Source organism: Xenopus tropicalis, chromosome 8, assembly GCF_000004195.4.
Source record: "Xenopus tropicalis strain Nigerian chromosome 8, UCB_Xtro_10.0, whole genome shotgun sequence".
NCBI lineage: Eukaryota > Metazoa > Chordata > Amphibia > Anura > Pipidae > Xenopus > Xenopus tropicalis.
The window spans coordinates 129635055-129657106 of record NC_030684.2 but is presented as its reverse complement, the minus strand read 5'-3'; the positions used below and the strand labels follow the sequence as shown (position 1 = coordinate 129657106).

The window sequence follows — 22052 nt, the reverse complement described above, 5'->3', positions numbered from 1 at the left end:
AATCACACTGTTTTTATTTGCTAATTATGTATTTGCTCTCACTAACTGGAACCAAAACAAAAAGACAATCTGCAACATTTTGGAGAAAGCAACAAAAATATAAAGCAAAAAAAAAAAACCCATCAGTTCTCATTTGATGAAAAGAGAGGTGAAAAATGAAGAATCCATTTATCTACAGTCAGCATAGGTAAATACCAAAACAAGCATCTTGCAGTCACTTAACAAATAAAGGCTACAGAATCAAACTATGATCAGAGGACCCTGTTCTACAGTGATATGCCTTTTATTAAAGTTTTATTAGAGAAAGCTATGGAGAGTTTAAATGAAACATCTGCAGACAGATTCATCCTCCTTGGCCTCACCAATACCCCATACCTACAGGAGTTATGTGTCTTTGTGTTTTTGATAATGTATTTAGTCACAATAGCTGGAAACTTATTTTTTATCATTGTGGTGGGGACCAGTGTTCAGCTGCAGACGCCCATGTACTTTTTCCTGTGCAACCTCTCTGTCATTGATATCGGCTTCTCCTCCACCATTGTGCCGACACTCTTAATCAATTCTGTCGCTCGGGACAAAAGTATTTCTCTCTTAGGATGTGGCGTGCAGATGTTCTTTCATTTAGCTCTAGGATCCACTGAGTGTTTCATTCTTTCTGTTATGGCCTATGATAGGTACGCAGCCATCTGTCAACCTTTACACTACTATAAAGTTATGAGTAAAACAGTGTGCATCTGCTTAGCTTCTGGATCATGGACCGTCTCACTGATCAACTCTGCCATTCATGTGGTCTTTACTTTCCAGCTGCCCTTCTGCAGGTCCAACCATATCAACCATTTCTTCTGTGAGATGCCACCTTTTTTCTATATTTCTTGCAGAGACACTTGGTTTAACGAGGTGGCCATGTACATCTCTGCTAGTATAATTGGCTTATGCTCCTTCTTTTTGACTCTTATTTCATATGTTTCTATTGTTTTGACAATTCTTAAGATATGCTCCACTAAAGAAAGAATGAAAGCATTCTCCACTTGTGGGTCCCATCTCACAGTGGTCTCTCTGTACTATGGTACACTCACGTTTATGTATTTTCATCCTCGCTCAGACTGTTTTCCAGAAACAGCCAAAACAACATCTCTTATTTACACAGTTGTCACTCCCATGCTAAATCCCCTAATCTATAGTATAAGGAACGAGGAAGTTCAAAACAGCATAAAAAACAAACTAACTATTATATTATATTAATTGTATAAAACATTCTAAACAAATATCTAGTATAAATAAATCTAAAGCAACTGGACTTGTTCAGTAATCATTGAAGACATTTCACTACTCCTCCGAGCAGCTTCTTCAGTTCAACATTCTAAACAAATGTTCTTTATTCTTGCCTTGTTCATTTTACTGGCCTGATAATTGATTATTGGATATACTTATACCTATGGATACATTATTAGTATTATAACCAATGCTTGCTTATTTATTAATATTAAAAACTCATTTGGATCAAAAGATTTGAATACCACGAGTTTATAAATTCAAACATTTCATTGATCAAAAAAGTATGTATGTATGTATGTATGTATATCTTTATTTATAAAGCGCTACTTATGTACGCAGCGCTGTATAGTAGAATACGTTAATACAAACAGGGTGTTAAGATAATAGATAAATACAAAGTATAATAATAAATACAGATAAATACAGTTGCAATAAGTTAAGAGTCGAGGACACAAGAGGAAGGAGGTCCCTGCCCCGTAGAGCTTACAATCTATATGGGAGGGTAACTTACAGACTCAAATAGGCAAATATAAGTGCTGTAGGTCACAGTGGGTGACATTACAATATAAGTGCCAGTTCCCAGATCAGGTGCTGGGCGAGTGCTCCAAAAGTTAGTCTTTAACCTTAGTTTTAAAAAGACTGGGGGAGGATTCTCTCCGGAGGAAATCAGGGAGGGAATTCCAAATGTAGGGGGCAGCAAGGCAGAGGGGTTTAAGACGGGAAACCGCAGTAGTAGTGGGGGGCGCAACCAAACGATTGCTCTGCGAGGAACGAAGGAGTCGGCCAGGAACGTACGGAGACACAAGGGAAGAGATGTAGTGAGGAGCAGAGGAATGGAGGGCTTTGAAGGTTAGGAGAAAGTTTGTAAGCAATTCTTTGTTTAATAGGAAGCCACGATAAGGACTTTAGCAGGGGAAAGGCCTGAACTCTCCTGGATGAGAGGAGGAGAATTCTGGCAGCAGTGTTTAATATAGACTGTAGGGGGGAGAGATGGGAGTTAGGGAGGCCGGTTAATAGCAGAACAAAAATATGTTTTCATCCCTTGAGTCAATGGATCCCTTGAGTCAATGCCCTTTTTTATACAAGACAGCACTTTATATTTCAAATATTTTCAAAAATTTCAAATTGAAAATATGGCTTGAGCGCCTAGGACAACTCGCATTGACTTCTACGTAAATGTACAAGCTTTTAGATGTTGATGTTTTACATTAGAGTTTTCGAGTTTATTGCGCTTAATATCGGACATTGAGTTTTCCCATGTGCAGATATATCTAAAGCAAACAGTGTCACAAAGATTCTCTATGCTTGGTAAAAAAAAAAGAAAAGCGGCAAAAACTTTACAAAGGTGTAATATCCCTACTGTATTCCATACTTTTGTAAGATCTGCGTCATTTTCAACATAATTCAGACAGTCTTGGAACTAAGTAATCAGAAGGATCTCATCTGTATCAGTTTTGTGACAAGAAGGTGTTTTTTTGTTGAATGCCATAAAGTTTGGTATGATGTGGGTCCAGTCTCTGTTGACTGGTTTTCCTTATAACTGAAAACATACTGGTGTAATTATTTGGATAATTTGCTCTGGAAACGTTTCTTCTGGATGCCCATGGATGCTCTGGAGAAACAGATATAATCAGTAATCTACCTAATAGGCCTTTGTTCAAATCCCCATCTGGTTTAAGCTTGGTTCTCTCATTACTAATCTCCAGGTGGTTGAGAACTCTATGCTCAACAGTTTGGCTATTATTCTACAAATGAAAGCACTGAAAGGACAGGACAATGGTCAAGATTAGGAGTAAACTGAATATTGAATGTATATCCCTTGTTTATTCACAGATTAAAGATTTTTCACATTGTCTTTGGTTCATGCACTTTACATTATAAATAGACTGTTCACTGTACCCAAATTTGAGTTGTTCCGAATTAATTAATTTTCAGATGATCTCATTCTCTTTAATTTGCCCACTAGTGGTGGAACGCTGCTAACTGAAGGTGGGATTCCAAGCCATTGTGCCTTTCCCACCCTGTAAAGCACTCACTGCTAACATATAATTCATCCCATTGGTTATTCCCCTAGTGATACAGCAACTTGATAGAAAGTGCTTAGCACTGTATGGTCGAGGGGAGAGCGGCGCAGATCTCAGATTGGATCAGCTCTGACAAATCAGGCATTGATTTACTCATTAGGTCACTTTGATAATGAGATTGAAGAAAAAGGAAAAGTTACTGCAGCAAAGATACCAATACACACACTGATATTATACCAAATGGGATAAATCTACTTATAACAAAAGGATAAAATAAACTGCCCACAATTAGTTCATAAATTACTTCAGCCCACTGCTTTCTTCCAATGGTTGATTAGGCAAGCAGTAGTATGTCCCTATTGCTTTGGTCTCCGGCAATGGTACATAAAGATAAATGGCTGTCTAGGCTGGGCCTTCCATGGGTCTGATAAACTATGAGCAACAATAAAAAAGGACTCACTAGATTCCCTGACCTGGGATTTAAAATAATTACATTAACATCATGTTCTTATATACAGAAGTGATGCAAAGTTGTATCCCCTGTAACATTATGAGAAGTGGAAACTGGAATAGAACAATGCCATCTAGTACCCTAGATGATTTCTGATATGGACACATTTTTTCATAGTTAAAAAGTTGTCTAGTTCCAGACTACTAAAGCAAATTTGTTTACATAAAAAGGGCATTGACTCAAGGGATGAAAACATAATTTTGCCCCTTTATAGGTCCCTGGTAAGGCCTCACCTTGAGTATGGGGGGCAGTTTTGGGCTCCAGTCCTTAAGAAGGATATTAATGAGCTGGAGAGAGTGCAGAGACTGCAACTAAACTGGTAAAGGGCATGGAAGGGTTAAACTATGAGGTTAGACTGTCAGGGTTGGGGTTGTTTTCTCTGGAAAAGAGGCGCTTGCGAGGGGACATGATTACTCTGTACAAGTACATTAGAGGGGATTATAGGCAGGTGTTCTTTTTTCCCATAAAAGTTATTGGCGCACCAGAGGCCCCCCCTTTAGATTACAGAAATAGAACTGTCATTTGACGCAGTGTAGTTGTTCTTCACGGTGAGGGCAGTGAGGTTGGGGAATGCCCTGCCGGGGGATGTTGGGTAGGGGGTTCCTCACGGTGAGGGCAGTGAGGTTGGGGAATGCCCTTCCTAGTGATGGGGTAATGGCAGACTCTGTTAATGCCTATAAGAGGGGCCTGGATGAGTTCTTGAACAAGCAGAATATCCAAGGCTATTGTGATACTAATATCTATAGTTAGTATTAGTGGTTGTATATATAGTTTATGTATGTGAGTGTATAGTGTAGTTCACTTGGAAGGGTTGAACTTGATGGTTTGTGTTCATTCTTCAACCCAACTTAACTATATAAGCATGTAAATAAAGCACTATATTCCCACACAAAGATTGCGTGACATTGTTAATAAAAACCCAAATCTAATAGAGGTCCTCTGGTCCCACTGTCCTGAAACCATAACAATATCATAAATATACGAATGATTACTAATATGAAGAAATTAACCAAATCTGGCATTGAAAGCCAAATGGGAGGGTGACTATAAGGAACTGGAGGAGGACTGGAAAAAAATATACTTCCTTGTAAATTACAAGAACTTAATATGCTTCTTTCACAATAATACAGAACTGTGGAAGCAAAAGTATTCTACTCAGTACCCTCTATATGTTTGAGACATTGAAGACGGACAATGCCATGTCTTTGGGAATGGGGTCTGGACCAAAGTCAGAGGGATAATAAAGTGAATTAGGAATATAAATATTTATAACCCCTATATTTGCTCTTACACAACACACCCCTATCTATTAAATTGCATAAGAAGTCACATATACCTAATCTACTAGATACAACCAAATTAATTTCTACTACCTTCTTTGTGACCCACCTAATTATTCTACTGAACAATCTACCTGACACGGTTCCAGCTTTGAAGAACCTCTGGAAGAAATTGAAATTGTCTGCTAATATATTCTTTTTACACAACATCATAGTTTTTGGGGAAACTAAGATGGCCCATTGCCCTTGAGATCTACCTATTATCATTTCGTAATGATCGGTATTTTGCGATTTTTTCGGAAAATGATCGCGACTTTTTCGTTACCAATACGATTTTTGCGAAAAAACGCGAGTTTTTCGTAGCCATTCCGAAAGATGTGATTTTTTCGTAGCGTTAAAACTTGCGCAAAAAGTTGCGATTTTTTCATAGTGTTAAAACTTGCGCGAAACGTCGCGCCTTTTAAGTTTTAACGCTACGAAAAAAGCGCAACTTTTCGCGCAAGTTTTAACGCTAAGAAAAAATCGCAACTTTCGGAATGGCTACGAAAAACTCGCGTTTTTTCGCGCAAATCGTATTGGTAACGAAAAAGTAGCGATAATTTCCGAAAAGTCGTAAAGGCACCGAAAAAATCGCAAAAAATACGAAAAAGTCGCAAAATGTTCGTTTTCCAATCGGAATTCTTCCAATTCGGTCGGAATTCGTGTCTTAGTAAATCAGCCCCTTACTACTGAAAAGACTAAATGCCATTAATATACCAAAGAAAGGTTCTATCATACATACCTAAATCCATATCATGGATGTGACTAATAAGAAAATTGCACTTAGTGTACATTAAAATGCAAATTAGGAAAACTATAAAATTGATTTAGATCAATGTTTGATAACCATTGAGGTTAACCTCATTAGAAGTGGACGTACGTTAATTAATTAGTTGATTATAATTCTAATCAGCTAAAGTCTATCTTAAGTGACAACATTCAACTTTACCCAACCAAATTGGCTCTGACTGATTATTTGTTGCACAGAATGGTAAATCTAAAACATTTTCTTCTGTATTAAAAAATAAAAAACATTCCAGTCCTGTTGAGACATTTTTGGTGAAGGTGATGTAAAAATAAAAATACAAAGACATAGAAAGCACCACAAAGTATTTTAATTTTATTAACATTATACCTGGTTCCCAGGACTTTGGTCATAAAGAATAATCATCCCCAAAATCCACAGAGAGACAAAGTGTTTGGGGAGCTTGAAACAAACATTTCAAGCTGAGGTGTCTCTCAAGTCAATGACTTCTGGGACCAAGAGAAGCTTATCTATATATCATATAAAAGAGGAAGAAGCAAAATGTTCTTGTTTGCTTTATTTTATTAACTCCTCTCAATAACTGAAACCAGCACAAACATATAAGCTTGGACATCTTGGAGAAATCAACAAAAATGTAAAGAGAAATAAAATCAGTGATCAGAGACATTTTCATTAGAACTACAAATCTACAACAAAGACTGATCTATGTTCTGCGTAGGTAAATACTAAAGAGTCACTGAGGTCAGAACCCTTTGAATGGTTAAGGAAAGAAGATTAAAAAAACTCATCAACTACTTCAACCCAGGTTGTGTCTTCCAGAGGTTATTATGGCCAGCAGTAGCACGTCCCTCTTGCTTCCGGCTTTATTAGAAGCTCTCTGAATAGTACATAGAGGCACAAAGAGTCTCTTAACAGTGTTATACCTCTCATTAATGTTTTATCACATAAAAGAAGTGAATTGGTATCACACAAATTAAGAAACGATCCCAATATTTTCCATGTGATAACTGTCACTTCCTTAGGAGATGTTACTTCACGGCAGTAATTTACTGAAAAGACAATGGTAATTGTTTTAACACTTTTTTATGTAATTATTCTATCAATGATAGTGAATTCTATGGAGAATTTAACACCTGCAGACAGATTCATCCTTCTTGGCCTCACCAGTACCCCATACCTACAGGAATTATGTGTTCTTTTGATTTTAATAATTTATATAGTCACAATAGCTGGAAACTTGTTACTTATCATTGTGGTGGGGACCAGTGTTCAGCTGCAGACGCCCATGTACTTTTTCCTGTGCAACCTCTCCATCATTGACATCTGCTTCTCCTCCACCATTGTGCCGAAACTCTTAATCAATACTGTCGCTCATGACAAAAGTATTTCTCTGTTTGGATGTGCTTTACAAATGTTCTTTCATTTAGCTCTAGGATGCACTGAGTGTATGATTCTGGCTGCCATGGCCTATGATAGGTACGCAGCCATCTGTAAACCTTTACACTACTACAAACTTATGAATAAGAGAGTGTGCATCTGCTTAGCTTCTGGATCATGGGCCGTCTCCTTGATCAACTCTGCCATTCATGTGGTCTTTACTTTCCAGCTGCCTTTCTGTAGGTCCAACCATCTCAACCATTTTTTCTGTGAGATACCTCCTTTTTTATATATCTCTTGCAGAGACACTTGGTTTAATGAGGTGGCCATGTACATCTCTGCTAGTTTAATTGGCATAGGCTCATTGTCTTTGACTCTCATTTCCTATGTTTATATAGTTTTAACCATTCTCAATATGTGTTCCGCTGAAGGAAAAATGAAGGCTTTCTCCACATGTGCATCCCATCTCACAGTGGTCTTGCTGTACTTTGTTACTCTCTTCTTTATGTATTTGCATCCTCACTCAGACTATTACCCAGAAACATCCAAGATGGTGTCTCTTATTTACACAGTTGTCACTCCAATGTTAAATCCTATCATCTATAGCATAAGGAATAAGGAGGTAAAAAGCAGCATTAAAAACAAACTGGCCATTGAAACATTTTAGAAATTCTAAACCAACGTTCTATTTCTATTTACTTTGATTCTTTTCCATGAGCCTTTTAGTTTATTTAGGATATACGAACATAGCCAAGGATTGTTTATTAGTATTATGATCACTGCCCTAATAATTCTTCACCAAATGAAATGAACGTTCAAGGTAAATTTACCTCCCTCTTCCTGTGTTTGGGCAACCGGTTGATGAAAAAATGAGAGAATTTCTGATCTCACTCAGTTTTTAAATAAGCGATTGCTCTGACTTGCTGCCAAATGATTTTTCAAGAAAAACTAGTGTTTTTTTTACATGATCAGGAACCAGGAACTCACTAATACAAGAAGTCTTAGAATGAAGTAGTCACATGGAGCTCCTCTGTATATATTCCGATATAATAATGTATGTTTTGTTTGTTGATCAGATCCCTTTATATATGTTATGTGTAGGGTCAGTTTTCCTATATATTGGCAGTTCTGCCTATTAGCCTACTCTTGTTCCTTTTTGCCAGTCATGCCACATATTACATTTAACCCACAGAGTAGACTTTTGTACTTTATATAAGTTCCAGTGTAGAGAGTAACATCAATGATCGTTTATGCCTAGGCATCTAAGGCTTATTCCCTAATAATGCAAACTGCAATGTAACATGCAAAATTTACCCCAACCGAATGCTATGTACAAACATAATTCAGTCATGTCAGTACATGCTCCATTACACTTGCATATTGTATAGAATTGTTTGATGTGTCTACTTGGAAACTGCAAATTAAATTCTTGCGATTAGTATTAGCCTTGAAGTGGTGTTGCCACTGCATATTGCACCTACACATGCACTTTATGGGAAACAATGTATTATGTTGGTTACTGTCTGGCACAGTTAGGTCATCTATGTGCTGCTCCCATTCTGGTGGAAAAAGTGGACTTCCAGCTCTTCAGTAACAAGGCCTTGGAGAAGGTTGGATATTTGACTTTGCTTCATAAAGCTCCTGAGGATCTGTATCATTTTTCAGGGCGTTAGCAATTTTTCACCCATTTGGCTGACAGCTTATCTATCCCAGGCCACCTATACCTCCGTAAGTGAACAATACCAGTAAGGCTGAGACATTTACATCAACCTGTGTTGAAGCCAATAAATTATTTGCTAGTTCTGCCTCCCCTGTGGTCCAGAGCCTAATAGAAATTAAGTTAAAAGTCTTTCTTAGGCATTTCCCTGCACCCACAGGAGAACCATAATTTGAGGAATGGCAGGAGGCTTCAATACAAAGCTGGAGGAATGCCTTCTTCTGATGTGGAGAAAGGGATTTGTTTGAATGAATTGATGTCCTCCTGTTGTAAAGGTGTTTTGCAAGCCTCATTGTGATATCTTAGTTAGAAACTATTTAAAAGCTTTAGAAGTTGTCTATGGCACGTGTGTCAACCTACATACCTTGCTGAATTATGTTTCAGAATCTAAGAAAGAAAAAAGAGAACGTACCTGTTTCATTAGACGGTTGAAAGATGCCTTGTGGAAGCTGGTGTCTGAAAATATAATGTATGTTGGAGAAGTGGAAGAAAACTGCTGGAATCCACTTAGGCATGGAATGTTGGGTGGGTATCTTGTGGCTATTGAAATGTACATTAAACTTTGCCATAAGCATTCACCAACACTGAGTGAACTTGTGATTAAAGTGAATGAGAAAGAGGCTGAGCTGCGATTTGTTGCTTTTCATAAAGCTGAAGGCTGTTCTAATCACATTTTCCCAAAGACTTGGAAAAAAAGATATCAGAGGTACAACAGGGAAGTACCTTTAAGGTCCCATACACCATAAGATCCGCTCACTTGGCGATGTCGCCAAGCGAGCGGATTTTCTCCTGATATCCCCCACCTACAGGTGGGCGATATCGGGAGAATCCAGGGTAATTCGATCGTTCGGCCCTGAGTTGCTTCTAAACTCAAACAAAGCTCAAAAAACTCGAAAATTTCAAATTGAATAAATGTCTTGACCGCCTAGGACAACTTACATTGACTTCTACGTAACCATACAAGCTTTTAGATGTCAATGTTTTAAATTAGAGTTTTTGGGGTTTATTGCGCTTAATTTCGGCCATTCTAGTTTTCCCATGTGCAGATATATCTAAAGCAAACAGTGTCACAAAGATTCTCTATGTTCTGCTGTCTTTAATCAGGTCTTTTTAACATAATTGAGACAGTCTTGGAACTAAGTAATCAAAAGGATCTCATCTGTATCAGTTTTGTGACAAGAAGGTGTTGTTTTGTTGAATGCCATAAGGTTGGTATTTTGTGGGTTTCCATTGACTGGTTTTCCTTATAACTGAAAACATACTGGTGTAATTATTTTGATTATTTGGTCTGGAAACATTTCTTCTGGATGCCCTAGTGAAATAGATTTAATCAGTAATCTATAGTGATGAGCAAATCGGCGAAAAATTCACAAAACAGTTAAAATGTCGTGTGGAGAAAAAATTTCCATCGCGACTATTCTTGAGAGTATTCTTACGACTATTCTTGAGACTATTCTTGAGAGTATTCTTGAGAGTATTCTTACAACTATTCTTGAGAGTATTCTTGAGAGTATTCTTACGACTATTCTTGAGAGTATTCTTGCGACTATTCTTGAGAGTATCTTTGCGACTATTCTTGCGACTATTCTTGAGACTATTCTTGCTACTATTCTTATGACTATTCTTATGACTATTCTTGCAACTATTCTTGTGACTATTCTTGCGACAATTTTTGGGTGCGCGACTATTCTTATGACTATTCTTGTGACTATTCTTGAGACTATTCTTGAGACTATTCTTGCGACTATTCTTATGACTATTCTTATGACTATTCTTGCGACTATTCTTGTGACTATTCTTGCGACAATTTTTGGGCGCGCGACTATTCTTACAACTTACAATTCTTACAACTTACAATTCTTACAACTTACAATTCTTACAACTATTCTTGCGACTATTCTTGAGAGTATTCTTGAGAGTATTCTTACGACTATTCTTGAGAGTATTCTTGCGACTATTCTTGAGAGTATCTTTGCGACTATTCTTGCGACTATTCTTGAGACTATTCTTGCTACTATTCTTATGACTATTCTTATGACTATTCTTGCAACTATTCTTGTGACTATTCTTGCGACAATTTTTGGGTGCGCGACTATTCTTATGACTATTCTTGTGACTATTCTTGAGACTATTCTTGAGACTATTCTTGCGACTATTCTTATGACTATTCTTATGACTATTCTTGCGACTATTCTTGTGACTATTCTTGCGACAATTTTTGGGCGCGCGACTATTCTTATGACTATTCTTGAGACTATTCTTGAGACTATTCTTGTGACTATTCTTGTGACTATTTTTATGACTATTCTTGCAACTATTCTTATGACTATTCTTGCGACTATTCTTGAGACTATTCTTGAGACTATTCTTGCGACTATTCTTATGACTATTCTTGCGACTATTCTTATGACTATTCTTGAGACTATTCTTGTGACTATTCTTGTGACTATTCTTATGACTATTCTTGCGACTATTCTTATGACTATTCTTGCGACTATTCTTGTGACTATTCTTGTGACTATTTTTATGACTATTCTTATGACTATTCTTGTGACTATTCTTGAGACTATTCTTGTGACTATTTTTATGACTATTCTTGCAACTATTCTTATGACTATTCTTGCAACTATTCTTATGACTATTCTTGTGACTATTCTTATGACTATTCTTGTGACTATTCTTGCGACTATTCTTATGACTATTCTTGCGACTATTCTTGTGACTATTCTTGTGACTATTTTTATGACTATTCTTATGACTATTCTTGTGACTATTCTTGAGACTATTCTTGTGACTATTCTTGTGACTATTCTTGTGACTATTCTTGTGACTATTTTTATGACTATTCTTGCAACTATTCTTATGACTATTCTTGCGACTATTCTTGTGACTATTCTTGTGACTATTTTTATGACTATTCTTGTGACTATTCTTATGACTATTCTTGTGACTATTCTTGCGACTATTCTTATGACTATTCTTGTGACTATTCTTGTGACTATTCTTGCGACTATTCTTGTGACTATTCTTGCGACTATTCTTTTGGACGCGCAGCAAATTTTTCCATCTGTTTCTTGAAACAATCCGCCAATGGCGAAACATAGAAATTCACCATGAATCCATGCCTGGTGAAACATTTCACCCATCACTAGTATTCTACCTAATAGGCCTTTGTTCAAATCCCTTGAAGATAGGCCTATTAGGTAGATTACTGATTTCCAGCAAATTTTTGCTGCAGTTTCAAGAAAAAAATTAGCCGATGGTGAAACACAGAATTTCTCAGTGTATTCCTTGTCAATTCACAGAGGAAAGATTCTTCACATTGTCTTTGGTTCATGCACTTTAGATTATAAATAGACTGTTCACTGTACCCAAATTTGAGTTGCTCCGAATTAATGAATTTCCAGATTATCTCATTCTCTTTAATTTGCCCACTAGTATTGGAACGCTGGTAACTGAAGGCGGGATTCCAAGCCATTGTGCCTTTCCCACCCTGCACTCACATGGTACATAAAGACACAAAGAGTCCCTGTGAGGATCTTTACAAATTCAAACTCTGGGCTGAATGATACAGGTGATAGCACATTATATTGTTACATTGTTATATTGCCACAACAAGGTAAAAAATATTACCTGGAAAGCTTAATGATAAATGGTAGTCTAGGCTGGGCCTTCCATAGGTCAGATAAACTATGAGTAACAATAGAACGGGAGTGACTAGATTCCCTGACTGGCACACCACCGGCCTCCCCTTTACAGACAGAACTGTCATTTGAAGCAGCGTAGGGGGTTCTTCACAGTGAGGTCAGTGAGGTTTGGGAATGCCCTTCCTAGAGATGTGGTAATGGCAGATTCTGAGGGGTTTGGATGATTTCTTGAACAAGCATAGTATCCAGGGCTATTGTGATACTAATATCTACAGTTAGTATTAATGTTGGTGTATATAGGGTTTATGAATGTGAGTGTATAGTGTAGTTCACTTGGAAGGGTTGACCTAGATAGATTTGGTCTTTCTTCAACCCAACTTAACTATGTAACTATGTAAATAATGCACTATATTCACACACAGAGATTGTGTGACATTGTAAATAAAAACCCAAATCTAATAGAGGTCCTCTGGAAGTCCCACTGTCCTCAAACCATAGCAATATCATTAATATACAAATGTTTACTATGATTAAGAAATGAAAGCCAAATGGGAGGGTGACCTGGGCCTGGGCTATAAGGAACTGGAGGAGGACTGGAAAAAATATACTTCTTTGATCTCTTGTAAATTACAAGAACTTAATAAGCTTCTTTAACAATAATAGAGAACTGTGGAAGCAAAACTATTCTACTCAGTGAAGATGGACAATGCCATGTCTTTGGGAATGTGTTCTGGACCAGAGGGATAATAATGTGAATTAGTAATATAAATGTTTGTAATCCCTATATTTGCTCTTACACAACACACCCCTATTAAATTGTACAAGAAGAATGAAAATACAAGAAATGAATGGGATGAAGAGATGAAATCAGAATTACAGAAAAAAGTTTTACAGATTAATATTATGACCTTCAAAGTAATTGTGCAAATGACATAAGGCATTCTTTGTGACCCACCTAATTATTATACTCAACAATCTACCTGACACAGTTCCAGCTTTGAAGAACCTCTGGAAGAATCTGAAATTGTCTGCTAATATATTTATTTACCACAACATCATAGTTTTTGTGGAAACTGAGATTGCCCTTGACATCGACCTAGCCTTACTACTGAACGCCATTAATATACCATCATGGATTTGACTAATTAAAAACTGGTACTAATGCATGAAAATGCTAATTAGGGAAACTATAAACTAACATTGATTTAAATCAGTGATCCCCAACTAGTGGTTCGTTAGCAACTTGTTGCTCACCAACCCCTTGGATGTTGGTCCCAGTTGCCTCGAAGCAGGTGCTTATTTTTGAATTCCTGACTTGGAGGCAAGTTCAGTCCACATAGGAGCTACCAAATAGCCAATCACAACCCTTATTTGGCACCCTCATGAACATTTTCCATGCCTGTGTTGCTCCCAAACTCATTTTGGCTCACAGGTAAAAAAAGGTTGGGGATCCCTGATTTAGAGAAATGTTTGGTAACCATTGAGGTTAACCTCATTAGAAGTGGACTTCTTACTTCACTTAATTAATTGTATAATTCTAATAAGCTAAAGTCTATCTTAAGTGCCACAAAGTATTGTAAAATGTAAATGTTATTAACATTATACCTGGTTCCCAGGACTTTGGTCATAAAGAATAATCATCCCCAAACTCCACAGAGAGACAAAGTGTTTGGGGAGCTTGAAACAAACATTTCAAGCTGAGGTTTCTCTCAAGTCAATGACTTCTGGGACCAAGAGAAGCTTATCTATATATCATATAAAAGAGGAAGAAGCAAAATGTTCTTGTTTGCTTTATTTTATTAACTCCTCTCAATAACTGAAACCAGCACAAACATATAAGCTTGGACATCTTGGAGAAATCAACAAAAATGTAAAGAGAAATAAAATCAGTGATCAGAGACATTTTCATTAGAACTACAAATCTACAACAAAGACTGATCTATGTTCTGCGTAGGTAAATACTAAAGAGTCACTGAGGTCAGAACCCTTTGAATGGTTAAGGAAAGAAGATTAAAAAAACTCATCAACTACTTCAACCCAGGTTCTGTCTTCCAGAGGTTATTATGGCCAGCAGTAGCACGTCCCTCTTGCTTCCGGCTTTATTAGAAGCTCTCTGAATAGTACATAGAGGCACAAAGAGTCTCTTAACAGTGTTCTACCTCTCATTAATGTTTTATCACATAAAAGAAGTGAATTGGTATCACACAAATTAAGAAACGATCCCAATATTTTCCATGTGATAACTGTCACTTCCTTAGGAGATGTTACTTCACGGCAGTAATTTACTGAAAAGACAATGGTAATTGTTTTAACACTTTTTTATGTAATTAATCTATCAATGATAGTGAATTCTATGGAGAATTTAACATCTGCAGACAGATTCATCCTTCTTGGCCTCACCAGTACCCCATACCTACAGGAATTATGTGTTCTTTTGATTTTAATAATATATTTAGTCACAATTGGCGGAAACTTGTTACTTATCATTGTGGTGGGGACCAGTGTTCAGCTGCAGACGCCCATGTACTTTTTCCTGTGCAACCTCTCCGTCATTGACATCTGCTTCTCCTCCACCATTGTGCCGAAACTCTTAATCAATACTGTCGCTCGTGATAAAAGTGTTTCTCTCTTAGGATGTGGTGTACAGATGTACTTCCATTTAGCTCTAGGATCCACTGAGTGTATCATTCTGTCAGTCATGGCCTATGATAGGTACGCAGCCATCTGTAAACCTTTACACTACTACAAACTTATGAATAAGAGAGTGTGTATCTCCTTAGCTTCTGGATCATGGGCCGTCTCCTTGATCAACTCTGCCATTCATGTGGTCTTTACCTTCCAGCTGCCTTTCTGCAGGTCCAACCATCTCAACCATTTTTTCTGTGAGATACCTCCTTTTTTATATATCTCTTGCAGAGACACTTGGTTTAATGAGGTGGCCATGTACATCTCTGCTACTTTAATTGGTATAGGCTCGTTTTTTTTTACTCTCATTTCCTATGTTTATATAGTTTTAACCATTCTTAAGATGTGTTCCTCTCAAGGCAGAATTAAGACTTTCTCTACATGTGCATCCCACCTCACAGTGGTCTTGCTGTACTATGTTACCATCATGTTTATGTATTTGCGTCCTCACTTGGACTATTATCCAGAAACATCCAAGACGGTGTCTCTTATTTACACAGTTTTGACTCCAATGCTAAATCCTATCATCTATAGCATAAGGAACGGGGAAGTAAAAAGCAGCATTAAAAACAAACTGACCATTGAAACACTTAAAAAATTCTAAACTAACGTTCTTTCTATTTGCTTTCATTCTTTTCTATGAGCCTGTTAGTTTATTTAGGAAATTCGATCATAGCCAAGGATTGTTTATTATCATTATTATCACTGCCCTAATAATTCTTCACCAAATGAAATGAACGTTCAAGGAAATTTACCTACCTCTTCCTGTGTTTGGGCTACTGGTTGATAAAAAAATGAGAGAATTGATATTTTAAGATAAATAGTGTTTTTTTTTACAAAAGCAGGAACCAGGAACTCACTAATACAAGAAGTCTTGGAATGAAGTGGTCACATGGAGCTCCTCTGTATATATTCTTATAGAATAATGTATCTTTTGTTTGTTGATCAGTTCCTATTATATTTGTTATGTGTACAGTCAGTTTCCTCATTTATTGGCAGTTCTGCCTATTTGCTTATTCTTGTTCCTTTTGACCAGTCATACACTACATACTGTATAACCCACAGAGCAAACTTTTGAAATGTATATAAGTTCCAGAATTATGCTTAAATTATTGGAAACAATGTATTATGTTGGTTACTGTCTGGCCCAGTTAGGTCATCTATGTGCTGCTCCCATTCTGGAAAAAGTGGACTTCCAGCTCTTCAGTAACAAGGCCTCAGAGGTGGCTGAATATTTGACTTTGCCTCATAAAGCTCCTGAACTATATCATGATTTTGGACATTATGCAATGTTTCACCCAATTGGCTGACAGCTTATCTATCCCAGGCCACCTATACCTCCATGGGTGAAAAATACCAGTAAGGCTGAGACATTTACATCAGCCTGTGTTGAAACCAAAAAATGATTTGCTAGTTCTGCCTCCCCTGTGGTCTGTGTGCCCCAGAACCTAATAGAAATTAAGTTAAAGGCTTTTTTTTAGGAGTTTCCCTGCACCCATGGGAGAACCATAATTTGAGGAATGGCACGATGCTGCAATACAAAGCTGGAGGAATGCCTTCTTCTGATGTGGAGAAAGGGATTTGTTTGAATGACTTGATGTCCTCCTGTTGTAAAGGTGTTTTGCAAGCCTCATTGGAATGCCTTCGTTAGAAACTATTTAAAAGCTTTAGAAGTTGTCTATGGCACGTTTTACAACCTACATACCTTGCTAAATTATGTTTCAGAATCTATAAAAGAACAAAAAGAATGTACTTGTTTCATTAGAGGGTTGAAAGATGTTTTGTGGAAGCTGCTGTCTGAAAATATAATGTATGTTGGAGAAGTGGGAGAAAAATGCTGGAATCCGCTTAGGATGGAGTGTTGGGTGGGTATCTTGTGGCTATTGAAATGTACATTAAACTTTGCCATAAGCATCCACCAACACTGAGTGAACTTGTGATTAAAGTGAAGGAGTAAGAGGCTGAGCTGTGATTTGTTGCTTTTTGTAATAAAGCTGAAGACTGTTCTAGTCACATTTTCCCAAAGACTTGGAAAAAGGATATCAGAGGTACAACAGGGAAGTACCTTAAGTATCAACCATCTGACCCCTCTGGCTACACTACCCAACTGCGGTGTTTCTACTGCATGCAAAAGGGCAACAAGTCCAATGGCATCTGCCTAGCGCTGAGCAACATTTTTCACCAGGCATGTAATTTCTGCGTTTCACCATTGGCTGAATGTGTCGCCAGCATAAAAAACAAAAAATAGTTGCCCGCATCAAAAAGATGATGTGCGCATAAAAATGACTTGCATAATTTTTTCGATGCACATCAATTTTTTTTGACCTGAGACATTTTTGATGTTTCACGACTGAAAACATACTGGTGTAATTATTTGGGTTAATTTCTCTGGAAACGTTTCTTCTGCATGCCCATTGATGCTCTGGAGAAACAGATTTAATCAGTAATCTACCTAAAAGGCCTTTGTTCATATCCTCATCCGGTCTTCAGATGGAACTCTCATTATTTATCCCCAGATGGTTGAGAACTCTATGCTCAACAGTTTGGCTATTATTCTACAAAATGAAAGCACTGAAAGGACTGGACAATGGTCAAGATTAGGAGCAAACTGTATATTGAAAGTATATCCCTTGTTAATTCACAAATTAAAGATTTTTCACATTGTCTTTGGTTCATGCACTTTAGATTATAAATAGACTGTTCACTGTACCCAAATTTGAGTTGTTCCGAATTCATTCATTTTCAGATGATCTCATTCTCTTTAATTTGCCCACTAGTGGTGGAACGCTGCTAACGGAAGGCGGGATTCTAAGCCATTGTGCCTTTCCCACCCGGTAAAGCACTCACTGCTAACATATAATACATCCCATTGGTTATTCCCCTAGTGATACAGCAACTTGATAGAAAGTGCTTAGCACTGTATGGTCGAGGGGAGAGCGGCGCAGATCTCAGATTGGATCAGCTCTGCCAAATCAGGCATAGATTTACTCATTAGGTCACTTTGATAATGAGATTGAAGAAAAAGGAAAAGTTACTGCAGCAAAGATACCAATACACATTGCACTGATATTATACCAAATGGGATAAATCTACTAATAACAAAAGGATAAAATAAACTGCCCACAATAAGTTCATAAATTACTTCAGCCCACTGCTTTCTTCCAGTGGTTGATTAGGCAAGCAGTAGTATGTCCCTCTATGTTTGGTCTCCGGCAATGGTACATAAAGACACAAAATGTCCCTGTGAGGATCTTTACAGATTCAAACTCTGGGCTGAATGATACATGTGATAGCACATTACATTGTTGAGCCACAACAAGGTAAAAAATTACCTAGAAAGCTTAATGATAAATGGTAGTCTAGGCTGGGCCTTCCATGGGTCAGATAAACTATGAGTAACAATAGAACAGGAGTCACTAGATTCCCTGACTGGCACACCAGAGGCCCCTCCTTTAGATTACAGAAACAGAACTGTCATTTGATGCAGTGTAGGTGTTCTTCACGGTGAGGGCAGTGAGGTTGGGGAATGCCCTTCCTGGTGATACTGTAATGGCAGATTCTGTTAATGCCTATAAGAGGGGTGTGGATGAGTTCTTGAACAAGCATAGTATCCAAGGCTATTGTGATACTAATATCTACAGTTAGTATTAATGTTGGTATATATGGTTTATGTATGTGAGTGTATAGTGTAGTTCACTTGGAAGGGTTGACCTTGATGGACTTTGGACTTTCTTCAACCCAGCTTAACTATGTAAATAATGCACTATATTCACACACAGAGATTGTGTGACATTGAAAAATAAAATCCGGATGCTAATAGAGGTCCTCTGGAAGTCCCACTGTCCTCAAACCATAACAATATCATAAATATAGGAATGTTTACTAAGATTAAGAAATGAACCAAATTTGGCATTGAAAGCCAAATGGGAGGGTGACCTGGGCCTGGGCTATAAGGAACTGGAGAAAGACTGGAAAAAATATACTTGATCTCTTGTAAATTACAAGAACTTAATATGCTTCTTTCACAATAATACAGAACTGTGGAAGCAAAAGTATTCTACTCAGTACCCTCCACATGTTGGAGGCATTGAAGATGGACAATGCCATGTCTTTGGGAATGGGATCTGGACCAAAGTCAGAGAGATAATAATGGGAATTAGGAATATACATATTTATAATCCCTATATTTGCTCTTACACAACACACCCCTATTAAATTGTACAAGAAGAATGAAAATACAAGAAATGAATGGGGTGAAGAGATGATATCAGAATTACAGCAAAAATGGTTTTACTAAATGAGTCAGATTATTATTATGACCTTCAAAGTAATTGTGCAAATGACATAAGGCATTCTTTGTGACCCACCTAATTATTCTACTGAACAATCTACCTGACACAGTTCCAGCTTTGAAGAACCTCTGGAAGCAATTGAAATTGTCTGCTAATATATTTATTTACCATAACATCATAATTTTTGTGGAAACTAAGATGGCCCATTGCCCTTGACATCTACCTAGCCTTACTACTGAAAATACTTAATGCCATTAATATACCAAAGAAAGGTTCTATCATACATACCTAAATCCATATCATGGATTTGACTAATTAGAAAATTGCACTAATGTGCATGAAAATGCAAATAATGGAAACTATAAACTAACATTGATTTAGACCACTGTTTGATGACCATTGAGGTTAACCTCATTAGAAGTGGACTTCTTACTTCCCTTAATTAATTGTAGTTGATTTTAATTCTAACAAGCTAAAGTCTATCTTTAGTGCCACAAAGTTACATTTTATTAACATTATACCTGCTTCCCAGGTCATAAAGAATAATCATCCCCAAAATCCCCAGAGAGACACAGTGTTTGGGGAGCTTGAAACAAACATTTCAAGCTGAGGTTTCTCTCAAGTCAATGACTTCTGGGACCAAGAGAAGCTTATCTATATATCATAGGAAGAAGCATAATGTTCTTGTTTGCTTTATTTTATTAACTCCTCTCAATAACTGAAACCAGCACAAAAATATAAGCTTGGACATCTTGGAGAAATCAACAAAAATGTAAAGAGAAATAAAATCAGTGATCAGAGACATTTTCATTAGAACTACAAAGCAACAACAAAGACTGATCTATGTTCTGCGTAGGTAAATACTAAGGAGTCACCGAGGTCAGAACCCTTTGAATGGTTAAGGAAAGAAGATTAAAAAAACTCATCAACTGCTTCAATCCAGGTTCTGTCTTCCAGAGGTTATTATGGCCAGCAGTAGCACGTCCCACTTGTTCCAGGCTTTACTAGAAGCTCTCTGAATAGTACATAAAGGCACAAAGAGTCTCCTAACAGTGTTATACCTCTCATTAATGGTTTATCACATAAAAGAAGTGAATTGGTATCACACAAATTATGAAACGATCCCAATATTTTCCATTTGATAACTGTCACTTCCTTAGGAGATGTTACTTCATGGCAGTAATTTACTGAAAAGACAATTGTAATTTTTTAACACTTTTTTTTACGTAATTAATCTATCAATGATAGTGAATTCTATGGAGAATTTAACATCTGCAGACAGATTCATCCTTCTTGGCCTCACCAGTACCCCATACCTACAGGAATTATGTGTTCTTTTGATTTTAATAATGTATATAGTCACAATAGCTGGAAACTTGTTACTTATCATTGTGGTGGGGACCAGTGTTCAGCTGCAGACGCCCATGTACTTTTTCCTGTGCAACCTCTCTGTCATTGACATCTGCTTCTCCTCCACCATTGTGCCGAAACTCTTAATCAATACTTTAGCTCATGACAAAAGTATTTCTCTGTTTGGATGTGCTTCACAAATGTTCTTCCATTTAGCTCTAGGATGCACTGAGTGTATGATTCTGGCTGCCATGGCCTATGATAGGTACGCAGCCATCTGTAAACCTTTACACTACTACCAAGTTATGAATAAGAGAGTTTGCATCTGCTTAGCTTCTGGATCATGGGCCGTCTCCTTGATCAACTCTGCCATTCATGTGGTCTTTACCTTCCAGCTGCCTTTCTGCAGGTCCAACCATCTCAACCATTTTTTCTGTGAGATACCTCCTTTTTTATATATCTCTTGCAGAGACACTTGGTTTAATGAGGTGGCCACGTACATCTCTGCTAGTATAATTGGTATAGGCTCATTGTCTTTGACTCTCATTTCCTATGTTTATATAGTTTTAACCATTCTTAATATGTGTTCCGCTGAAGGAAAAATGAAGGCTTTCTCCACATGTGCATCCCATCTCACAGTGGTCTTGCTGTACTTTTTTACCATCTTCTTTATGTATTTGCATCCTCACTCGGACTATTATCCAGAAACATCCAAGATGGTGTCTCTTATTTATACAGTTGTCACTCCAATGCTAAATCCTATCATCTATAGCATAAGGAACGTGGAGGTTAAAAGCAGCATTAAAAACAAACTGACCATTGAAACATTTAAAAAATTCTAAACTAACTTCTTTCTATTTGCTTTGATTCTTTTCTATGAGCCTGTTAGTTTATTTAGGATATAATAACATAGTCAAGGATTGTTTATTAGTATTATGATCACTGCCCTAATAATTCTTCACCAAATGAAATGAATGTTCAAGGTACCCTAAAAATCTGCCTTATTTAGAGCCACATTTACCTACCTCCTCCAGTGTTTGGGCAACCGGTTGATGAAAAATTGAGAGAATTTCTGATCTCACTTTTTAA

The 22052-nt window shown here is 37.3% G+C and overlaps 4 protein-coding genes across 4 annotated transcripts; all 4 read left to right on the top strand.

Annotated features, from left to right (window-relative positions):
• Positions 1-309: 309 nt before the first annotated feature.
• Positions 310-1209, top strand: LOC100488958 (olfactory receptor 5G3-like; the record flags this gene model as incomplete). Its single annotated transcript, XM_002938763.3, has 1 exon — positions 310-1209. A coding segment is annotated over exon 1 (900 nt), but the record flags the coding sequence as incomplete, so codon positions are not given.
• A 5788-nt stretch (positions 1210-6997) lies between these two features.
• On the top strand, positions 6998-7939 carry LOC101734973 (olfactory receptor 5AR1-like). Its single transcript, XM_004917509.3, has one exon. It carries the CDS (start codon positions 6998-7000, stop codon positions 7937-7939), a length of 942 nt encoding a protein of 313 aa, XP_004917566.3.
• A 7035-nt stretch (positions 7940-14974) lies between these two features.
• On the top strand, positions 14975-15925 carry LOC108648288 (olfactory receptor 5AR1-like). Its single transcript, XM_018096488.2, has one exon. The coding sequence runs from the start codon at positions 14975-14977 to the stop codon at positions 15923-15925; it is 951 nt and encodes a 316-aa protein (XP_017951977.2).
• Positions 15926-20854: 4929 nt separating this feature from the next.
• Positions 20855-21805, top strand: LOC101735092 (olfactory receptor 5B21-like). The gene has a single exon (XM_004917511.3). It carries the CDS (start codon positions 20855-20857, stop codon positions 21803-21805), a length of 951 nt encoding a protein of 316 aa, XP_004917568.3.
• The last annotated feature ends 247 nt before the right edge of the window (positions 21806-22052 follow it).